Genomic DNA, 23,724 nt, shown 5'->3' with positions numbered 1-23,724 from the left:
TATAACATGTATGATGCATTAACCCTTGTGCATTTGTACTATGAGATACATGAAATTCTTGGCTTCCTTACTGATCAACACAACACATTTGCACATTTATTTCGTAATAATGTTAGTAGTCGCATTATAGAGAAACTTGAATTTATATGTTTAATGTATGACTACTTGACATCACTTGTGCTAGGTGATAAACCTTAATTTGTTGAAGTGTTATTGATTACCATCAAATCCCTACGTTGCTCATGAAATTGAGGTGAGAGAAGGTGATCTCGTTGGTAGGACTATCCTGAGGCTAGACCAACGGATTTGGGTGGATGCAAACGGGCGACAGTAGTTAGACTACATGGGTCGCTTGTACCCGATGTCATCCATCACGTACTCGTCTAAACTCGCACGATCTAGTCCACTTACTAACCAACCATGTTTGTTAACCATGTCTGCTCACGCCTGTATGGAACCTGGAACACCCTTCAACCACTAAAGTCCATTGATAACTATTTGAAATCGATCAATTGACTCGAGATCTGGATATAGTGGAATGGGACACTGTGTCCGAGCTGTCGGCCTATGCTGGAGTAACGAGCCTCCCCGTAATGACCGCGAGCGATCCCTCTTCTCAGCACTCCCCATGTGCTTGAATCGGGGATGGGGAACCCGATGGGATCAAGGATCGCGGGGTCCTGGCCTCACACATTGAGGGGTCTTAGCCTCGCAACCAGTTGAGGTTAATGATACGTTGGGTGTACCAGTTTTCCTAATCTACTGGATGAACGGAATTAACTAAATACTCGACTAACATTATTCACGCATCGCATTAGTTAGGATTTGGCGAGTCGGCAGTTGAGGTCGCAATGAGGGAGTGTTGGTCATGCGCGATCATTAGACTAAATCTCTCGAGGAAGCATTGTTGTGAGGTCATGCATCATATCATAATACATGCATATGCATTAACAAGACTATTTAGGAATTTGTAAATGTAGCCTTTCATTAAATTCATCATATAATTGCTGCTAGTTGTAACTTAAGGCTAATAGTAACCACTGAATTAGCTACTCACTCCTACTATGGGACAGTGTTTTAAAACACCAACCAAACCCTTTACTAAATGCAGGTGAGGTGGAGCTTGATGAGCCAAGCGAGGTGAGCAAGGATAGGGAAGAGGAGCTTCCCTGCTTCCAGACTTTCGATGGATCCCTTTAGTTTGAGTTCGGGCTATCGCGGGGTATGGACCAGGGCCCTAGTCGCTTTAGGTCATGTATGTGTGGGACTAGTTCCCTATTTAAATGATTTTGAATTAGTAATTTGGATATTTTTATATTTAGTAGCAATTGAGACTACTTTATGACGTACTTATGCTTCATGCCTTGCTAAATCCTCCATTGTTTATGAGATCATCCAAATGTAATTCAAATATGGAGCCCATTAAGGCACCCATGGCACCTGGGAATTTGGGAGCCGAGTTCTTACACGGCCCCTAAAAATCCAGGGTGTTACATATACCCACCTTGATTGATTTGCATACACCTAATTTTGACTTTAGGAATTGAAGTTTTGCCTTTTACACCCGATAAGGGGATATAATACTTGTACTACTTTAGTTATGAAAAGTGAAGAAATGGATGTATGCAAATCAAGGAGAGCAGCCATAACTAATGAAAGTATATTTATTTATTAATTATTATTATTATTATTACTAGTACTACTATTAAAGGATATGGCACATTGGATTTTTCGGTCAAAACACGTTAAAACAAATGAGTTTTCAAAAATTCAATTCAATATATTATTGTAATAATCTTGAATGGGAAGCCATGTCTAATGTCAGTAGACAACGATAAATTTAATCTTTCACAACTTACACACTCCTAAAAGACTGAAATGGAATGAAGAATCTTTTTTTTTTCTTTTTTTCTTTCTTTTTTCTTTTTAGAAGACCAAAACTTTATTTATAAGAATGATGGTCAAGATTGTGTTTAGCGTATCATAATTATTGACGCGGGATGAATGTGATGAGGTCGATCACCGTCTTCCTCAAGGATAACTATTCCAAATCCACGAAGCTTCTCTGGAGTCCTCACATAGACTTCTCGAATACACGAGGAAAAGAAATAGAAATAATTCTAAAATATTTAAAATAAAATTGTTGATGATTGATAAACAAGTCTACGACCCTTTAAATAGGGATACTAAGACTTGGAAGAAGTTTAGCAATTAAACTATAATTAAAACTCCCTAAAATTCATTAAAACTCCCTAAAATTCATAACTTACTGTAATTAGTAAATTTTTAATTTATAATAATTGTCTTATAGCTTAACTGTGTTATTCTCCTAATTTTTCTAAACATTTTTAATGTTGGACACAACTCCTAAAGCCTAACAGATGAAGAGTTATAATCAAACTAAAACTTACTAAAAATAGTAAAAATAGAAATAAACATAAAATTCGACCGTCGATATGATGGAATCTCACAAATTAGGCGTGGGCAATCTGGTATAGCTAGGTTGGTTGGCTACAGTAGCTTGTCCTACCCCAAAATCACATATAGTACGTCAAGTAACTCATTCTGATTTACAAGATATGAGTGTTATAAGGTTTTGATGTTCTTGATAACTTATGCCTCCAATCGGGCCTTCTCCGATCTATCTTGGACGTAAAAGCATTCGCGACCTGCTCTACATCAATTACTCTCCAAGGATGTCTCTTTAAAATATTGTCCATGTGTATTACAATCCTAAGGGTACCACCCCTTGTGTATTTGAACTGAACATAACTACTATGGAGCTCATTGATATGCTCAATCCAAATAATGCAACGGTTAGATCCAAACCATAAGCTCAAAAGGAAAGCTCTAATCGGGTGGCTGCATGATAGGTGCAGTAGTTAACATGCCTTTAAGCTTGGTGAAAGCTTCATGGCATTGCTTAGTCCACTCGTATGGTGCATCCTTTTGCAGAAGATTACATAAGGGACGAGAGAGAATACTAAAGTCCTTTATGAATCGTCTGTTAAACTCTGCGTGTCCTAAGAAGGATCGCACATCTCTGATGTTCTTGGGTAGAAGTAGGTTAGAGATAAGATTGATTTTTGCCTTATCTACCTCGATTCCCTTAGACGAGATGATATGCCCAAGGACAATTCCCTTCTAAACCATGAAATGGCACTTCTCCCAATTAAGTACCAAATTCTTTTCTTCACATCTTCTCAGCACACATTTAAGCATTTCTAAGCACTTGCTAAAAGATGAACCGAAAACAGAGAAATCGTTCATGAAGGCCTCTAGATATTTTCCCACTATGTCAGAAAAGATACTCATCATACATCGCTGAAAGGTGGCAGGGGCATTACATAATCCGAATGGCATCCTTCTGTAGGCAAAGGTGCCGTAGGGACATGTAAATGTAGTCTTTTCCTGGTCCTCAGGGGCGATTTCAATCTGATTGTAGCCCGAATACCCGTCAAGGAAATAGTAATAGGAATGACCAGCTAGCCTTTCCAAGATTTGATCAATGAAGGGCAAAGGAAAGTGGTCCTTCCTCGTGACGGTATTCAACTTCCTGTAGTCAATGCACATTCTCCAACCAGTAGTAACTCTAGTTGGCACGAGTTCATTATTGGCATTGGCTATGATGGTGATCCCGAACTTCTTACGAACCACCTGAGTTGGACTCACCCATTGACTATCGAATATGGGGTATATGATACCCACATCTAATAGTTTAAGAACCTCGGCCTTAACCACTTTCCTCATGTTTGGATTTAGTGTACGTTGTGATTGCCGAGCGGTCTTCGCATTATCCTCAAGATAAATGCGGTGAGTACAAATCGAGGGGTCGATTCCCTTGAGGTCCGCTATCGTCCATCCAAGGGCTCCCTTATGCTCAATGAGAGTAGATATAAGCATACTCTCCTGTTCTTTCTCCAGGTGGGCAGAGATCACCATCGGGTATGTCTCATCTTGACCTAAATAGATATATTTCAAATCAGAGGGCAAAGGTTTTAAGTCAAGCTTCGGTGGCTTGAGGTTAGACGGTAGAGGCACTACATCAGTTTGGGGCAACTCTTCAAATTGTGGCCTCCACCGGTTAACTTCAAGTACCGGTGTAGTATCAAGCAAGGCACACGTCTCCCTAATCATGTCATCATCAAAATCATGGGAGTAGGCCAGGCACGTCTCTAGAGGGTCAAAGGATAAGGTCAGAGGTGTCGTATCTTCCACTAAAGAGTCAATCATGTTAATGTCGTGAAAATTGTCATCATCCTCTAAGTTTCTGCCGTTATTGAAAAAGATGTTTGACTCCAATGTCATATTCCCAAAAGACATAGTCATGACACCATTTCTGCAATTGATAATTGTGTTTGAAGTGGCAAGGAATGGGCGACCAAGAACGATGGGAATCTGAGTGTTCATGTTATTGATGGGTTCGGTGTCCAGGATGATAAAATCTACAGGGTAATAAAATCTATCAACTTGGACAAACATATCCTCAATTATCCATCTTGGTACACGAACAGAGCGATCAGCAAGTTGTAGTGTGGTTAGGGTGGGTTTTAATTCACTTAAACCTAACTGTTTGTATACCGAGTAGGGAATCAGATTGACGCTCGCTCCTAAGTCAAGAAGTGCGTGATCAATTCGATGGTCCCCGATTACACATGATATGGTTGGGCTACCAGGATCTTTGAATTTCTGTGGCACATCTTGCTTTAGGATGACACTCACTTTCTCAGTCAAGAAGATCTTCTTTTGAATACTCTGCCGTCGTTTGGTCGTGCATAAGTCTTTCAGAAATTTGACATATGAAGGTATCTGTTTTACAACATCAAGCAGAGGAATGTTGACTTTCACTTGTTTCAACACCTCTAGGATATCCTGAGAGTTAGAGAGAGGTTTTGGTGCGACCAACCGTTGGGAAAATGGAGCAACTGGCTTTTCTAGAAGTTCCGGTTCTAATTTTTGTGGGGCCTCACTAGATCCATTATTGTTATCCTCTTCTGGTTCTTGAGGCTTTTCGGGCCTAACTGGAAGGGTTTTATCAATGATCTTCTCACTCCTAATAGTGGTGATGGATTTAGCGTGCCCCATTTGATTTGAAGAGCTGGGATCACTTATCTCGTATTGCGGTTTAGGATTGGGGAGCAGTTGTGCAGGAAGCATCCCCTTTTCTATAACCGTCATACGTGAATCCATCTTTTGCATAAATTCTCGCATTGCCTGGGTCAGCTCTTGCATGGAATTTTGAACCGGTTCTTCTTGAGGTTTTCCCTGATTTGGATTTTAATTGAAGAAACTTTGAAGGGTAGCAGTTTGTCCATTTCTCCAACTAAAGTTTGGATGATTTTTCCAACCAGGATTGTACGTATTAGAGGTCAGTCCATTGAAAGGTCTTTGATAATTATTTATGGCATTGGATTGTTCATTCAACACTTCTCGAAAGGCGGGTATTGTAGGACAATTTTCAGTTGTATGAATGTTGCAATCACAAATGTCACAAACACTTTCATTAACCTTATCCTTCTTTCCTTCCATGGCCTCAACTTTCCTTATGAGCGTAGTCACTTTATACTTGAGATCATCCTCTTCTTTCAAGAGATACAATCTACCTTTCTCCTTAGATTGAGTCGGCCTAGACGTGGTGTTCGATTTTGGGTAATAATCCCATGATTGTGTTTTTTTAGCAAGACTATCGAGGTAATCCCATACCTCTTCGACATTTTTATTAACGAATTCTCCATTACACATTGTCTCGACCATTTGGCGCATGGAAGATGTCAGTCCATCATAGAAAAAGTTTGTAATGCGCCACGTTTCAAAGCCGTGTTGTGGGCATGAACTGACCAAATCCTTGAACATTTTCCAACATTGGTAAAATGTTTCATCTTTCTTTTGGGTGAAGTTTATGATTGTTTTTCTAAGGGTAATCATTTTATGATGTGGAAAAAATTTCTTTATAAATTCCCTTTGCATATCATTCCATGTGCCAATGGATCTAGGACGCAGTGAATGTATCCACATCTTAGCCTTCTCCTTTAAAGAAAAAGGAAAGAGTCTCAGCCTGATTGTGTCCTCAGACACATTTTGAAAATATAAAATGGCTATGATCTCATCAAACCCTTTCAAATATAGATATGGTTCTTCAGATTCAAGCCCATGAAACTTAGGAAGGAGTTGGATAACCCCTGGCTTGATGTCCATATGTCCTGTATTTTCAGGAAAAATCATGCACTCACCCCCGCTGGTTGTAAATAATCTCGTAAAGTAGGTGGCGGGGGTGCTTGATGCACCTCATTCTCATCCTGAATGTCCTCCACCCTGGGTTGAGGTAGAAGAGGTTGGTTCTCAGCCATCACTTCAATTAACTCAGGGGATTTCGAGTAGTGTCTAGTCCTGCGATGGATAGTCAACCCCTCAACCAATCCTCCTTCAGTCAAGAGACATCGAGTGTTGTCACGGGCCCACTTGGGCATGAAACACCCGCAGCCCTCAATCAAATTCGAAGCCTAATCCTAAGAAAGGAAAAGCAAACATAAAAAGAAAGAGAGGGTTGGAAAGAAGTTACCAAATTGGAGTCCCTAAGTTAAAAGCCTGCAAAATAAAACAAAATAAGTTAAATTCTAAAAAGAGAAGAAAAATCCTTTAAAAGAAAGATAGCAGTAAACTGATTTCTAAAAGAAGGAATTCCTAAAAGAAAGTGAAATTTTCTAAAATAAATTAGGAAAGTCCTAAACTAAAAAGTAAGTTACTAAAAGAGATCTAAAAAATTGAAAGTAGAGAAAGAACTTACCGAATTAGAATTTTCTATCTTAAAAGCCTACAAAATAGGAAAGTTAGTTTCTAAACAAAAATTCTACAAGTAGAAAATTTCTAAAAATAAATTACGACACAAAGTTAAATTCTAAAAGAGTTAGAATTAGACAGTTACTAAAAATAAAAATAGAAAGTTAGTTTCTAAAAAGGAAAGTTCCAGAATTAGAAAGTTTCTAAAATAGAAAATCTAAACGTAAAATTAAAAAGTTTCTAAAAATAAACTATTTCCTACAAATAGAGAAATACTAAAATTAGAAAATTTCTAAAATTCAAACCCTATTCTAAAAATAGAAAAAGTAGAGGAATTAGAAAAGGATTACCAATTTAGAAGTTTATGTCAGAATTCTACAAAACAGGAAAACAAGTTAGTTCTAGAAATCAATTAAAAATCTAAAACTAAAGTTAGTAAAATCCTAATCTTAAACTAATTCTAAACCTAATTAATTTCAGAGAATCGCAACCGTCATTCCCCGGCAACGGCGCCAAAAACTTGTTCACTCCCCAAGTATAGGGTTGTGATGTAGTAATAAACTTGGTGAGACCGAGGTCGAATCCCAAGGGACTGAAACTTGTACGTAATCTGAAACTAAGTAGAACTAGAACTAGACTAAGATGAAATCTAAATCGACTGTAATTAGAGAAAATAATGGTGAAATAGGAAACTAAAATTGTGGAATTCAAGGAAAGGAAACTAGGGATTCAGAGGATCCACTTGTAGAGATCAGGAAGATCTTATGCCTGCATCAAAAACTCAACTGAACTCAGAGTCCATTTTCATCCGGTTGAAAGGTGTAACCATGAAAATTAACTGAACTTCCTTTAATATAGTTTTAAAGAGACAAAAGGTATATGAATTAGAATGGATTCCATCACCAAACCATGCCCAAGAGACAAAGTAAACAACAGAATTAAACTAATTACCAACCAATCAATCAATGTATGAAGGTTAGGAAAGGTATCGTCATCCGACCATGCCTAGGAGACGATGGTGGACTAAAGGACTTCCTGACATCATAAACATGAAAAGGAAGGAACATGCTCAAAGCTATCGCAGACCCATTGTAATTTTAGTCACAACAGACCATTAAAAACTAAAAACATTCCCATAATTAGACAAATATCAAGTTCAATTCCATGTAAATAAAAAGCATAAGCACAGAGTTCTTCCCATCACGCTACAAGCTTCACCTCTTAGCCCTAGCTAAGAGGTTTAGCCAACCAAGATTAGGCTAAATCCAAAATAAACAAAAAGAAGAAGAAAAGAAAAAGAAAAAAACCAAATAACTCTACTCTCTCTCTCTCTGCTCATGTCCAGCTGTTCAAGCACCCAAGCCGAGATCCCCTCCTCCCACGTTCTCTCTCTCCTTTTATCAGTGCAGGCGCTGGTTGCAGCTTGCGCGCATCACCCTTCCGCACAGTAAAAAATCGGTGGAGTGTTGGAGTGCATTGAGAAGCCGGTCGGTGGATTTTTACGCAGCTCTCCTTACGCAGCAAAGAACGGATCCTCCCAACGCCCATGTTCCTGTGATTCTGTCCAAAAGAAAAACGTCGCTTGACTGACTGAACTAGAGCTTGGATGGTCTGGATTAGCCATCTGATCAGCGATGGTGGCCCACCTGGATTGACCGCAGCCTCTGCTGCGGAATAGAGCTCGCGCAGACGCTCCGTTGTACTGTTAGTGGGGTCCATAACCGGACTTATCAAAGAAATCCACGCCGTCCACTGGATTCCCCTCGGAATTTCAGTCGGGAAGGTGTATTTTTAGCCTTCGTTGATGGGGCCCACTGAATCTTTGTTTTTGCCGTCCATCCTACGATTTAACGGTTAAAAACCGACCTAACTTTCCTCTTCTGATTCCCTCTTCTAGGTATGGATCATTTAGACCATTGGAGTCTACTGGATGGTTCGGATTAGTCATCTGGGTCACGATGGTGGCCCACAAAAATCATCCACAATCCCTATTCGCGGTGGAAAATCCGGATTGTTTTGAACGGGTTAGCGCCTGCTGACCGTTCTAACATGTTTTGGTGCCTTACTGGTGCACGTGCGTGAGGTACACGCACTACAAGTGGGGTCTACCTTGATGTTTTCTAGGGAATCCATACCGTCCATTTAGTTTCCCATCCAATTTAAGGAGCTGAAACCAGAATTGAAGTATATCCAGATCTCAGGTAGGCCCCAAATCTAAGATTCATAGGCTAATCTGTCCGTTGGGACACTTCCACAGGGATCCAATGACTGAAATTTGGCATGTACGGTTAATTTATGGTCCTCAGGCCAAATATAAAGTTTCGAGCTAAACGGATGGTGGGAACCCTATGATCTTGCATTCTGGACGATTTTCAGGTCACTTAAGCTCCAGTTTCTCGATTTTCTCAGATCCCTGCCGTGTAAATTCATCGATCTTGGTCCCCTGGAGTCCATCCCTTACCTTAGTGCATTCTAAACGTTAAATCCATGCTTTTAGCATCCCGATCCAATCCAAGCTCGCAATTACACCTTACAACACAAACATGATTAAAATGAGCTATTAAACGGTACCATGTTCATAAATCCAGGCAATAACTGGGTCTGATATGCAATATTTGACCCTCAACATCCGTCGAGCTTGTCAAGCAACTTGGTTGACCCGATGTATGTTCACCATGTATGGACGCTGCTGTTTGAATCTAAGGTACCGACTTACCAGTGCAAAACCCCGTTTAACCTTAGTACCTCGATCCGCTAAGACTCATGAGCCGGGCATGGTGGTATGGGACACCGTGGTCGTGCTGTCGGCCTACGTTGGGGCGACGAACCTCCCCGTAGTGTCTAGTGAGCAACCCAGACTCGTGAGCCGAATACGGTGGTATGGGACACTGTATTCAAACTGTCGGCCTACGACTAGGTGACGAGCCATTCGTAGTGACCTCGAGCATACTCTGAGACTGCGCTGAGGTGACGAGCCTTTCTGTAACAACTAGAGTATAAGGTAGGCCTGCATTGTAGTGACGAGCCCTTTATAGCGACCTAGAACCGCAATATCGTATGAGACTAGCTAGGACTGACAACCCTAGATGGATCATTGTTTGGGAAATGATACAAGGGAGGTACCTTAGCTTCCCAACCTACTGTATGAATAAATCTAATTAAGAACTTAGCTAACACGACCATGCATCGCATTGCACGGTGCTTTAGCGAGGAAGTGCACAGAGGAAGGGGTGCATGCCGCGATCATAAGATGTTGTCGCAAGAGGAAGTGCAAGCGAGGGCATGCATCATTACTAAATACCATCCTTGCATTAATCAAAGTACTTAAGAGTGTTTGTTTCATTACTTTATCATTACTGCTTGACTGAATTGATAACATGTTAACCTTTACTTTATAGCTCCACTGAGTTGATCACTCACTCCCACGTTCTGGGACAGTGTTTTAAACACCAACCAGACTCTGTCTTAGATGCAGATTCTAGTGCGACTTATGAGGCCGAGCCAAACTTCTACAACGATGAGGAGGAGTTCTCATACATGCAGTTATCAGGCGGGTTTACGTAGGCTGCTCTGATCGATGGGATTACAGGGATATATGATATGTTGGACATTCACACTTTGTCATTTGGTATTCTTTGAATCAGATATGTATTATTCAGCTTAGTAATGCCATCATACTCGAGAGGTTGGAAAACGCATCTATGTACTTTATATATCTACCACAGTCTTCCGCTTGCAAAGTTTAACTATCTCTGGAGTATGATTTGTTGTTTGGTATAATCTCACTCATGTTTAAGGTACTAATACAGACAATATTCAATCATCTTTATCTATGTTTATAAGTGATGTACTGGGACTCGGGAGTTGGGCTCCTACTCACCCCCCGAATTTCAGGGCGTTACATTTGCATACACCCAATTTTGACTTTAGGAACGTGCCTTTAACACCAATAAAGGGATATAATACAACTTGTACTACTTTGATTATGAAAAGTGAAGAAATGGATGTATGCAAATCAAAGAGAGCAGCCATAACTGGTGTAGGTATATTTATTTATTAATTATTATTATTATTATTACTACTACTACTATTGAAGGATATGGCACATTGGATTTTTTGGTCAAAACACAATAAAACAAATGAGTTTTCGAAAAATCAATTCAATATATTATTGCAATAATCTTGAATGGGAAGCCATGTCTAATGTTAGTAGACAACAATGAATTTAATCTTTCACAACTTACGCACTCGTAGAAAATTGAAATGGAATGAAAAATTTTTGACTTTTTATTTTTTTGTGAGAAGACCAAAACTTTATTTATAAAAATGGTGGTCGATATTGTTTAGAGTATCACAATTATTGACGCAGGATGAACGTGATGAGGTCGATCACCATCTTCCTAAAGGATAACTACTCTGAATCCACGGAGCTTCTCTAGACTCCTCACATAGACTTCTAAATTACACGAGGAAAAAAAAAAAAGAAATAATTCTAAAATATTTGATATAAATTTGTTGATGATTGATAAACAAGTCTACAACCCTTTAAATAGGGATACCAAGACTTGGAAGAAATTTAGCAATTAAACTATAATTAAAATTCCCTAAAATTCATAACGTCCTATAAATAGTAAATTTTTAATTTATAGTAAGTGTCCTATGGCTTAACCATGTTATTCTCCTAATTTTTAAACACTTTTAATGTTGGACACAACTCCTAAAGCCCAACAGGTGAAGAGTTATAATCAAACTAAAACTTACTAAAAATACTAAAAACGAAAATAAACATAGAATTCGATCGTCGATATGTTAGAATCTCGCACATTGGGGGTGGGCAATCTGGCATAGCTAGGTTGGTTGGCTAAAGTAGCTTGTCCTACCCCAAAATCAAATATGGTACGTCAAGTAACTCATTCTTATTTACGAGATATGAGTGTTTTAAGGTTTTGACGATCTTAATAACTTATGCCTCCGATCGGGCCTTCTCCGATCTATCTTAGACATAAAAGTGTCCGCGACCTGCTCTACATCAATTACTCTCCAAAGATATCTGTATTGTAAGAGTCATGTCTCTTTAAAATATTGTCCACATGTATTACAATCCTAAGGGTACCACGCCTTGTGTATTTGAACTGAACATAACTACTATGGAGCCCATTGATATGCTCAATCCAAATAATGCAACAGTTAGATCAAAACCATTGATCATGAGGAGCCCCACCTTGATAGATTCTTACATGAAATATGTGTGGTGAAGTGTAGGCAACACTAGATTGAGAGGCTGAGCATTAATGTCAAATGAAGCTGGGCTTTTGAATAGTCTCTAATCTCCACAACACATTGTGATTGTCTTGATATGATCGACAGTGATAATTGAATGAATAGTTACAAGAACGGTGATAGGTGCACCAATGGTTACAAAATTCTCCAAGTATTTGAAATTTTTTATTAAAAAAAATGTAAATAATATGCAAAAAAAAAAAAAAAAGGATTTATTGACACATTATTCATGATGCTGTTGTTAATTAAAAATAAAAAATAAAAAAATTTGGTATTCACTAAAATGGTGTGGCTGAATTTTTCCAAATCCTGAAGTTTTATGGTGCTATTATAGTAATATGGTTGGTGGTCCACTTCTAAGGGTGTTACAACAAAAATTCTAATAATTTTATGGATAGCTAAGAGATAGGGATGTGATTTGAGCCCAGGCAAGTTCCACCCAAGCCCAGAGCATTTACATTTCAGAAAATAGGCCCAAGCCATGGGCCTGAAGAAGGCCCAAACACTACTATGATGGCTCTAGCACTAACTGTGGTTGATGGGGGGTTGGAAACACTTTCAAGGGTTTGAAAGCTATGAAAGCTAGAGCTGTCAACAGATCAGGCCATATGGTACCCGTATCCGGCCAGGGTGGATCTTTATGGTCCGGGTCTCATATTTTTAGCACCCGAATCAAATCGGGTTTTTGGACCTTGGTTAGATTAGCTCTCACACACGTGTGCCACTTTGGCACACGAATTATGCGTAAATGGGTCTCTTACGAGCATGTGGCTTAGCAAACCTAATCATGTGGTGTGGTGGACCGGACCTAATTGCCTAATTGTTAACGGTGCCCAACACGCTGGACCCGAACTCGGCCCATATTGTTACAGGTATGGAAAATTGGACTGAGACCGGTTAAAATCATGTTGGGTCCATCGGAATTGCGGGTCTGGGTACCGATAAACAGCCCTAATTATTAACTGGACAAAAGTCAGGCCTGGGGACGGCATATTTAATAATTGGACCTTTGATTTCAGACATGGGTCCAACCTCTTTATTAACCGGTTTTAAAATTCAGGCCCATGCGGACATAGCGGGTCGCAGACACTTTCTTGTCCAAGATGAACGAGAGAAGACCCGATCAAAGGTAAAAGTCATCAAGACCGTCAAAACCTTAAAACGGACATATCTCACAAACTGGAATGAGTTACTCGACATATCATATATGATTTTGGGGTAGAACGAGCTACTTTAGCCAACCAACCCCGCAATGCTGGGTTGCCCACGCCGAATTTGCGAGATTCCATTATATCGACGGTCGAATTCCATGTTTATTTCCATTTTTACTATTTTTAGTAAATTTTAGCTTGATTATAACTCTTCATTGTTGGGCTTTAGGAGTTGTGTCCAAATCTTGTTATCCCTATTTAAAGAGTCGTAGACTCATTTATTTTAACTATCAATATTCAACAAATTTATTTTGACTTTTTAGAATTATTTCGAATTTCTATTTTTCCTCATGGATTTGAGAAGTCTCTACGAAGAGTCCATAAAAGCTTTATGGATTCGAAGTAGTTGTCCCCCTTGAGGAAGACAGTGACCGACCTTGTCACGGTCATCCCTACGTCACATTCCCAACCTGTAGCCCCACTCAATGCTCGAACCTGGACTCATATCAGACTCATCCATATGGCCTGTCAACAAGCTGGGCTTAGGGTTAGCTTAGGCTGGTTGTACTGGGCCTATTCAAAATGTTAATTTGCTTGGACAGGCCTAGGCCCCACTAATAATCAAGTCAGGCTTGAGCTGACCCTGGCCCGGCCTTGGCAAATATAAACTGATACATATGATGTTGGATAGGGTTGCAGCTGGTATGGCTGCCTGAGCCCTTGTGGAACCAGCGTGGTGTGAGTCAGCTTTCAGCTGTCTCAAGGCCCACATGTAGGGCCGGATGAATCATTGGGCTAGGTTTGGGTATTGGGCTAGTTGGGCCATACTAAGACAAGCCCATCTTAGACTGTGGGTGGCAACAATCAGATCAGATCCTTCACTCTTGAAATTTTAACGGCCAATCCAACCATCACGTGGGCCACCATGAATTTAGATATTTGGGATGGTTGTCCATTATTATCGAAGTCAGGCCTACCTAATGAGTAGGGGTGTACATCCAGCTCAACTCGGCTCGAACAGTGGCTGACCTCAGCTCGAACTCGGCTCGGCTCAATCCTTGAGCCTGACTGGAAAACTCGGCTTGGTTCGATCAGCAGCTCGGGCCAAGTTCAAGCCAACATCGAACCGAGTTCACCATAGAGGCATTTCCACAAACATCTAACTGCAACTTCTAAGTAACATGAAAATAAAAAAAAAAAAAAAAAAGATAGATAAACAGAGAAAAAAGGTATTTATTTAATGTACATACCTTGCTTGCCATCGGCCAAACCTTCCTTGCCACCAGCCACATCTCGTTGAGTCATTTTAGCAAAAGGTTGGTGAGCAACATCAATGGCAAAGTAACCGAGTCACCAAACTGATTCGATCCGAGTTCGATTCGAGTTGGATTCGATCCAAGTCGAGTCAAGCTGGGGCCTGCTCAAACTCGGCTCGAACTCATTTTCAAGCAGCTCAACCCTTCTCAAACTCAGCTTCAAACCGAGCCGAATCAAGCTTTTTCGAGTCAAGTCGGTTCGTGTACACCCCTACTAATGAGTTTATAAACGTGATTTTAGGGTATTCCATCATCACGATAAGGCCCATATAATACACGGCTTTGATGGCATATAAAGGACATGATGAGATCACAAGAGAAAACCACGGACAACCATCCAACATTCTGAATTCATGGAGTGACCCACATGATTGTTGGATCAGCCTGATTTTTGGAGAATCCAACTTTCATGATGGGTCGATCCTGATGGACAGGTTGGATCTCATACGCAAGTGGGCCCCACGTACGGCACCAGTAGAATAAGATTTCTGTGCAAGGGCTTTAGAGGAGCTTGCCTTGTGCGGCTCAGGATCCCGCGTGTGTCGCCACCAATTGGGGCCCACATGCTGAGATGGTACAATGTTGTTAACCGTCCATAGTATGCCATTGTTTCATCATCAAGTTTCAGAGATGATCCTGACTTTTGAATTTTACCGTTGAATGAGATTCAATGAACATTTTCTTTTCATTTTTATGAACTCGTATACAGATAATGATGGTCACAATCATCCGTTCATCCTAACTTTATTATGGTGGCCGGATTTGCACGTTTTACACAAAATGGACCGTTCGGATCTTCATATGATGGCTCCAATGCTCTCGTAGCTGCATTAAGTTATAGTGCTCCTACTTGCATTAGGGCACTTAGATGGTCCAGTCAATTGATCTAGACTGTTCGTTGGGTCAATGCACATTTCATGGGCTACCATGCAAATTTCACACCCATCTGATAAATTTTAACCATTTAATCTATGTTCTTTAATCTAGACGGTCAAGATTGTTTACATGAAATAGGGTTAATCAATCAACAATTTGATGCACATGTTTAGATTCATGAAAAACATGGAAAAGTAAATAATGTTTCGATTCATGAAAAGCATAAATAAATGAATAAGAGAGCATTTTTTGAGAAACCTAGTTTATTTCCAAGAAACTATAAGATAGTTTTCCATCTTGATTTTGCTCTTGCTCCGATGGTAGACTCGCGGAGTTTCTACACCGGGTCAAGGGTTCAAGAATCCATACGTGGTGTAATTCCGCTAGTGTGAGTGTGCGTGCGTGTGCAACAAAAAAACAAAAAAACAAAAAAAAAAAAACAAACAAACAAACAAACAAAACAAAACTACAGGATAGTTTTCCATCTTTATTTTTTTAATAAGATTTGCATAGAAATTTAGAATGTATTTTCAACTTCATTATTTGGCAAAACAAAAACTTTTCTTAAAAAGATTTTAGGTAGTCACTAGCAAGTGCTAGATTAGATGTGGGATGCTTAGAAATGAATAGTGACACATGTGGCATTAGGGGCATACATGAACCCAGTTAGCTCAGTTAGCTCGCGCGACTCAACTCGAAAAAGCTCGATTTGACTTGGTTTGAAGCTGAGTTCAAGCCGAGTCGAGCTGATTTTTTTGAGCTCGAAAAAATTTTGAACTAAGTTTAAGCTTTTTTTTTTTTTTTTTACACACGCACCTGACCCACACCCACGCATGCTGTAGTGGGATTTCACCACATATGGGTATCGAACCCAAGACCTCGTGTTAAAACTCCTCAGAGTCTACCACTGAGGTGAGTACCCGAACCCAACCAAGTTCGAGCTTGCCCGATCTCGACTCGACTCAAATCGAACCCCAAGTTGAATCGAACTAGTTCGGTGACTCGGTTACTTTGATATTGATGTTGCTCACCAAGTGTTGGATGAAATGGCTTAATGATGTGTCGGCTAGTGGCAAGGAAGGTATGTATATGAAACAAATATCATTTTTTTTCTTGATTTTGATGTTGCCTAGAAGGTATTTGATGAAAATACTTTTAAACAGTTGCTATTGTTTTACACAGTGAGAAATTAAAAGTACATAGCATGTGTTTGTGAAAATGCCGCAGAGTCTCAATTTTGGCTCAAACTGGCCCGAGCTGCTATTCGAACCGAGCCGAGCTAGCCAGTCAAGCTCGAAGACCGAACCAAGCCGAGTTCAAGCTCGAGTCAGCTAATGGCCAAGCCGAGTTGAGCTGAGGTCGGCCCAACTCGGTGTACACCCCTATGTGGAATACACTGCATATGTTAGCACTTGAAGTTGAATTGTGGCAACATACGAGGTGTTTAAAATTATATGGTGGCACATGTAGCACAAGACATTCATTGGCATGTTCGACATGTGGGCGCTAAGGCTATATGATGACACTTGTGCACCTTAGTACCATTGGGTGCCTTACATGTGTTGGGCACAAATAAGATGAATGATGGTATACGTGATACAATAGCACATGTGGGGCATCGGAGAATATGAATGGTGACATAGTGGCACATCAGCAAATTGAGGGCTTTTTACACATGTGAGGCATAAGATAAGATTGATGGTAACACATGTCGAGCATGATTGAAGATAGACAATGTCTCATTTGGCATACTAGCACATGTGAGGTAATTGAATATGAATAGTAGCACATTTGGACTTTAAACTTTGAGTAACTTATTTGTTGGAAATGGTATTTTCAACAATTAAAACATACTAAACAATAAAAAGTGAGTTTCATAGAAAATACTATTTTATTTCTCATACTTTCTATGAATCCAAACTGACCCTTAAAGGGATGCAAATTGCCTGCGACCCCTCTTGTTCAAACCTAGGTGAGGCCACCATGGTGCTTATGATGAATCCACCTAGTTCATCCGTTTTACTAGCTCATGTTCAGACATGATCCCAACATGAGACATCCAAAACTTAAGTGGGCTACAAAACAAGAAAAAGTGGGATTGGAAATACCTACGGTTGAAACCTTCCTATGGTCCACCATGATGTTTACATGCCATCTAAACAATTCATCAGGAAATTTCCATCACGCATCTCATCTATTGTTAGACTTTACGTATATATATATATATATATATATATATATATATATATATATATATATCATGTTTTATAGTTTTATCAAGATTTCAGAGTCATCCAATCATTCAAGCTCTTAATGTCCAAAGGATTTTTTTTTTTTTCCTTTGTTTCTGGAATCATCAAGTTCGGCATCAGTTTTGATGTTGTTCCTTGTTCGACGAAATTCAAGCCAAATTCATCTCCATCATCGTCTTTTTTCTTCCCTCCGTGGGTCGGCTCTGATCTGATCACCATTCAGATCCACCAATCACACATACAAAATAAATAAATGTATCGAAATCATATCCTTCCTAATACTGATAATGCAAGCAAAAAAAAAAGGACCAAAACATAATAATTTTACATACAATTATTTAACTAGATAAAGTTCAAAATGCTATTTCTAGTTCAGTTTGTATTGAATTACAATATAAAAAATAAATAAAAGAATTACATCTTACCTCAATCTTTTAATGGTTTGCTCCAATATCTCTTAATTATCTTAATATAAGATTTTCATATATAGAAAAAATTACAGCACTGATAAACCGATCAAAACACAATACACAACTTGTACCAACATCATCCCTTGTAACTAAAATAAGAACAGTGATTAAAAAGAAGCTCCATGAACTTCTCATGCTTGTACAAATGAAAACTACAAGTGAGGCCCATCCTTAGTAGATCCACTCAATTAATAAGACGGACCTATGATGGATGGCCAATGCTTCCAATAAAATTTGCCCATGTTGGATGATCCTAGTTGTGGAATATTTGAATATACAGTACTCAATAAATAAATAAAATAAAATAAAACAATCCTCCAATGTTATCCATGTCCATGTATATTTCATCACAAAATTAATAAATAAATACATCATCCACACTAAATTAATAAATAAAAATTTGTAATTACTCACAAATTCAATGTATCCACATCTATATATATTTCATCACAAAATTTTGTAATTACTCGCGAATCCAATGCTCTCCTGACAGGGTTTTGATAGAATCCGGGCCCCACATCACAGCTATCATTACATTAGTCTCTTTCTCACCATTGAGTGACATACTTGCAATCAATCTGGACCATTCATTAGGCAATAGCCACTGTGAGTATGCCCATTTTCCTCATACAAATGTGATATGCTTCATCAGTGGACCAATCTAATTTTTTTGTGCAGGACATTTTCATGGTGTATGCTACCTGTGAATGGCAAAAGTTCATTTATGAAGGCGAGGGCGCAGATCATATCTTCTTGAAAATGAAGTGGCTGTGATCGAATTCTCTGCAACTTCCTCCGGCGATCTAATGTTGCGATTGTCATTGTCATTGTAATCTACAACAGATTCTGCTAGATCTGAGTCAATCCATGATGATAAGTGGATATCATCCTCCATGCTCAAGGATAAGAAATTTTTGCCTGGGCCACATATAGAAAACAGCAGTTAGTAATAAGTTTTGATTTGATTTTCTATAAGTCTAATCATCCTTGATTGAGAAAGCTTAAGATCTATACCTGTGTTTGCTTCCATTGCTTTGAACTTCTCTGTTAAAGTCAGTAGCATCTGATGGTTTAAGACCTCATAATCCCTGGTTGATTTAAGCTATCAACATGGATTAGTTCATTGCACCACACAAAATATAGGGTCCCAATGTGTCCATACAAATGTAGCCCATGGTTTAACGGTCTAGATGGTTGATCTAATGGGCTCCACTACCAAACTGGAATGCCGCAAAAATCTTCCACATTGCAAGATCCTAAAACTCAGATAATGGCCTAAAAAATAGACAGTTGAGGAATAAGTCATTTGGGGTATCCATCCCTTATGGTGCCCATCAGAACAACGGTCTGGATCGCAGAATCATGGGTCCCACAGTATAGACTGGGTTGTATCAGACAATATATGCAAGTAGCAATCACCTGTAAGTGAAAATGGAGTATAGAATCTGAATAGAGGCAGCCAATAGAAATGAAGATCTCGTCCAGAATATTTTTGAATGTACTGCGAATTGCTGATCAAGATCGCTGGGCCCGAGCCGAACTAGTGCGAATTCGACCATGAATGTGAAGCATATGCCTGAAAATCAAATCCGATCATTTACAGTTACATATAGTAATCAACCCAAGTCTATGAAAATTTCTAATCATCTCTGAAACACCAATTAGAAAATCATACTTAGATAAATGTGGGCTCTGGCAGCAGATGTTTGCTTTGCGCTTGTTAGCATATAAACGCTAAAAATCACGCAAGCATAGAAGAAGAACGTCTTGATGAAACGTGACTCGAGCAAAATGGCATTGTGCAATATAAAGAGCTTGTCTAGAGCAGCAAAGATTGTAGCCTGCTTCGATTCGAATTCTTCCTATGAAATGAAAATGCAGTGTTAAGCAAGAATTTTGCTATTTTGCATCAGGTGGGGCCTACTGGGCATAGATGACCTGGCCTAAAAGGAACGGTCGTCTTCTACATAGGCTGTCCACTTGATGATTCGGACCGCTTGATTCTTTTGGCTCGGGCCATCTAACCTGGTGCGGTCCACCTGATGCACCGCACAGATACACCATGTTTGATCATATGGGATAATTTGACACCTGAGCTGCCAATATCGATTGCGAATTTTGAATCAGATGATCATGAACTTGTTGAATCTGATCTTGCCTCCTGAGAAGCTCCTCTTGTTGCTTATGACCGAAATCAGCTAATTTCTGGAGAGTGGCCCTGCAATTCCAAAATCGATTAGTCAAGAAGATTACCATTCAATGGACAGGATTTTAGTGGAGCCCTACTGAGACTGCTTCTATACATGATGATCAGCATGTACGTGTCGAAGATTATCCGACCATTTCGCTGGTGGACCACACCATGAGTGTATTGTGGCCTAAAAAATCAGGGGAGTCCTGTTATCAGGTCAGCCACAGGTGTACATGGAACATAAACGCTACTCAATTTCGCGATCAAAGCCAACCTGATTATTGGTCCACTGCACATACATGGTAGGCCCAACAGATGAACGGCCTTGATCTCATGTGCACATGCCAAAAGGGATTGATTTGAACTCTCACCTGCTTTCTTCCAGTGCTTGAGACTGAAATTTTGTTAGAAAATCAAGGCCTTCAAGAGCAATAGATTGTCCATCAAGAAGCTCTTTATGTTTGTCCAATGAAATCTCAGCGACGCTCCCAATTTCGTCTGCCTTGCTTTGTAAGCTCTGCATCTTCAATGTCATTGAATCTCCTACTTCATTGATCTCCCTCTCTATTTCCACAGCCTCCATCCTCAGTTTCTCAATCCCATGGTCCAGACTATCGTACGACTCAATAAGAAGTGCCATGCCCGCCTCCATTTTTGCCTTCATCTCTAGCTGCCCTTCTTGTAGCTCAGCTTGGGAAGCTTGGATTCCCTTCGAATGCTCGAAGATAGCCTTTGAATGCTCTAACACATTGTGGATTCGCTCTCCGACGTCTTCCGATGTCTTGGCCACTTGCTGGGTCCGATGATCAATCGAAGTTAGTGAATTCTGGATCTGGTCAGAGCTTTGTAACAACAACTCAGATTTTTCTTCAATGGTTCCCAGCTTGTCCTCCGCGAACTGGGCTGATTGCTTCAGCTCATTGACCAATCTCTCTGTTTCATGCTTGAATGCATCAGTCCTGCAAAACCCAAATCACAATTCACTCGATTAGTAGAACAGAAAGGAAACCAAACTCCATTCCAATCGAAATTTTTAGACGACTTCCCTGTCGTTGAAATTAATTTGATGGGGCCCTTGTTCTATGATCCAGACCATTGATCTAAGCCCACAATCTGGCAGGTTTTTTGGGCATCCTCCAGACATTGGCCTGATCAGATCAATGGTCCCAATTAACAAACCATGGGCCCAAGGGTACTAAATTGAAAGCTTTGAAATACTTTGCTTACTGTAATTGATGGCAAATGGAATTCGTTTCAAGGAAGAACTCAAGATAGATTTTATGCGCGAACTCATCCAAATTCTTCAGACATTTCAAAATGGGAGTCTCTGAACTGCAAGCAGGGAAAGCGGGCCGCCCAGATTCCTTCTGAAAGCAGTCACTGAGGTACCAAGCAAGCCTAGATTGCTTCTCCTTGTCGGCGATGATCTCAGAACAACCGGCGAAGAGACTCATGTAAGCATTTTGCCAGCATGAATTAGGAGAAATCAATTTTCGCCTCGCATTTTCTACTAATTTTGTTCCCTTTGTGATGTAGAGCGGGTCGCAGACAATTACATGGCCAAGATGGATCAGAAAAGGCCCGGTCGACGACAGAAGTGATTCAGACCATCGAACCTTAAATCGGGCGTATCTTGCAATCCGGAATGAGTTATCTGACGTAAAATATATGATTTTGGGGTAGAACGAGCTACTGAAGCCAACCAACCCAGCTACGCCGGGTTGCGTAGCCCGGAATTGCGAAAAACCCCTGGATTGATGGTCGTTTCCCTGTTTTAATTTCGTTTTTACTATAAATAGTAAGTTTTAGTTTGATTATAACTCTTCATCCGTCGGGCTTTAGGAGTTGTGCCCAACGTGAAAAGAGCTTAGAATAATTAGGAGAACGGTTTGGTGAAGCCAAATAGGACACTTACTATTTTTGGCCGAAAACCTTGCGCACTAGTAGACATCACGACCGTCTATAAATAGTAAGTTTACTATTTATAGTAAGTCGCGGATTCTAAGAGTTTGAGTTGTAGTTTGCTTCTAATTTCTTTCCCATTGCTTGGTAGCCCTATTTAAAGGGTTGTGAACTCGTTTTTATTCATCAATTAATCAATTTCGAATTTATTAGAATTTATTTCTATTTTTCTACTTTCTTTCCTCGTGGATTCGAGAAGTCTCTGTGAGGAGTCCAGAGAAGCTCCGTGGATTCGGAGTATTTATCCTCATCACGCTCATCCCTACGTCAATTAGTATCAAAGCAAGGATTCCCCTCGGGCCGATGGCAAACAATGAAGGTATGAATCAAAATCCTGTGGATGGTGATCCAAGGATTCGTTATCTTTCGGAAAGAATGGAAGCTTTCCACCGGGAGAGTCAGTTGACCTTGCAAGGGCTGTAGGCAACTCTTGACCGTCTTACGGATGCGCTACTTCCGCCCCGAGCCTTAGGCGGTGCTCCACCACCTTTGGTTGCTCCACCACCCATAATTGTTGTACATTGCAACCCCCATTTTCATAGAGCACTACCAGTGGCAAACCGTAGGGCTACACCAGATGATTCAAGTTTTAGCGACGAAGACCTTAATGAGGGTTTTGCTCGACGACCAATCCATGGAGGTGATCATCTATATCGTGTTGAAAGAGACTATCGAGGTAAGGTTGAACTTCCTAGTTTTAACGGTTTATTACGTATAGAAGATTTTCTCGATTGGCTAGCCGAAGTAGAAAGATATTTTGATTATATGGATGTGCCAAATCATAAAAGGGTAAAATTGGTAGCATTTAAATTAAAATCTGGTGCTTCTGCATGGTGGGAACAATTAAAACTCTCACGAGCTCGCCAGAACAAGGCGCGCATCTCATCACGGCCACGGATGAGATGTCTTCTTCAATCATGATTTCTCCCGATTATGAGCAGATATTATTCCAAAAATATCAAAATTATGGCTAAGGAGCCATACACACAGATTATACTGAAGAATTTCAACGGTTGGCTACACGAAACGATCTGTCCGAACTGAGTCACATAAGGTGGCACGATTTATAGGTGGGTCGACCGATATTCAGGATCGAGTTCAGATGTACCCAGTAGGGACCGTGGATGAAGCAGCTCAATTGGCGGGTAGGGCATAAACACAACTTGCAAGAGCTCCCCGCTCGTCCATATCCTTCAACTTGACCCCCCATGGTGGGTCCCACGTAGGATCCAGTGCTGGCATAAGGAAAAGATCCAGTAGGTTAACGTCCTCAACCTCCTACAACCGCAAACCATGATACGGGGAGCGGCTCATCCAGACCTCAACGTGTAGCACCCACAACAGCAAGCCCAAGTAGGATTTTAAATCCTTATGCTCGGCCAAGGTCAAATAATTATTACCGCCGTGGCCAACCAGGCCACTTATCAAACACTTGTCCTCAACGTCCCA

General features: G+C 40.1%; 1 protein-coding gene and 1 non-coding gene across 2 annotated transcripts; one reads left to right on the top strand and one right to left on the bottom strand.

Annotated features, from left to right (window-relative positions):
* The first annotated feature begins 5,812 nt into the window (after positions 1–5,812).
* LOC131252400 (small nucleolar RNA R71) lies at positions 5,813–5,919 on the top strand. The gene has a single exon (XR_009174422.1). It is a non-coding gene; the product is annotated as a small nucleolar RNA R71 (small nucleolar RNA).
* A 12,514-nt stretch (positions 5,920–18,433) lies between these two features.
* Positions 18,434–23,194, bottom strand: LOC131250694 (protein GAMETE EXPRESSED 1). Its single transcript, XM_058250976.1, has 8 exons — positions 23,132–23,194; positions 21,541–21,836; positions 20,685–21,272; positions 20,214–20,340; positions 19,798–19,984; positions 19,542–19,698; positions 19,137–19,210; positions 18,434–19,040 (listed from the first exon to the last, which is right to left on the bottom strand). The coding sequence occupies exons 1-8, from the start codon at positions 23,192–23,194 to the stop codon at positions 18,841–18,843; spliced, it is 1,692 nt and encodes a 563-aa protein (XP_058106959.1). The 3' UTR covers positions 18,434–18,840.
* Positions 23,195–23,724: the final 530 nt, after the last annotated feature.

This window comes from Magnolia sinica, chromosome 7 (genome assembly GCF_029962835.1).
Source record: "Magnolia sinica isolate HGM2019 chromosome 7, MsV1, whole genome shotgun sequence".
Lineage (NCBI taxonomy): Eukaryota > Viridiplantae > Streptophyta > Magnoliopsida > Magnoliales > Magnoliaceae > Magnolia > Magnolia sinica.
The sequence above is the reverse complement of the archived record's forward strand: the minus strand, read 5'-3'. Positions and strand labels throughout refer to the sequence as shown.

Bases quoted from the DNA above. Each gene is read 5' to 3' on its own strand.
- LOC131250694 (XM_058250976.1), bottom strand. From the start codon at position 23,194: ATGATTGAAGAAGACATCTCATCCGTGGCCGTGATGAGATGCGCGCCT. The intron at 21,837-23,131 runs GTGAGAGTTTTA...TACATCACAAAG, and splicing joins CGCCTTGTTCTGGCGAGCTC to GGAACAAAATTAGTAGAAAA. The intron at 19,985-20,213 runs GTGTCAAATTAT...TTCATTTCATAG, and splicing joins AATCGATATTGGCAGCTCAG to GAAGAATTCGAATCGAAGCA.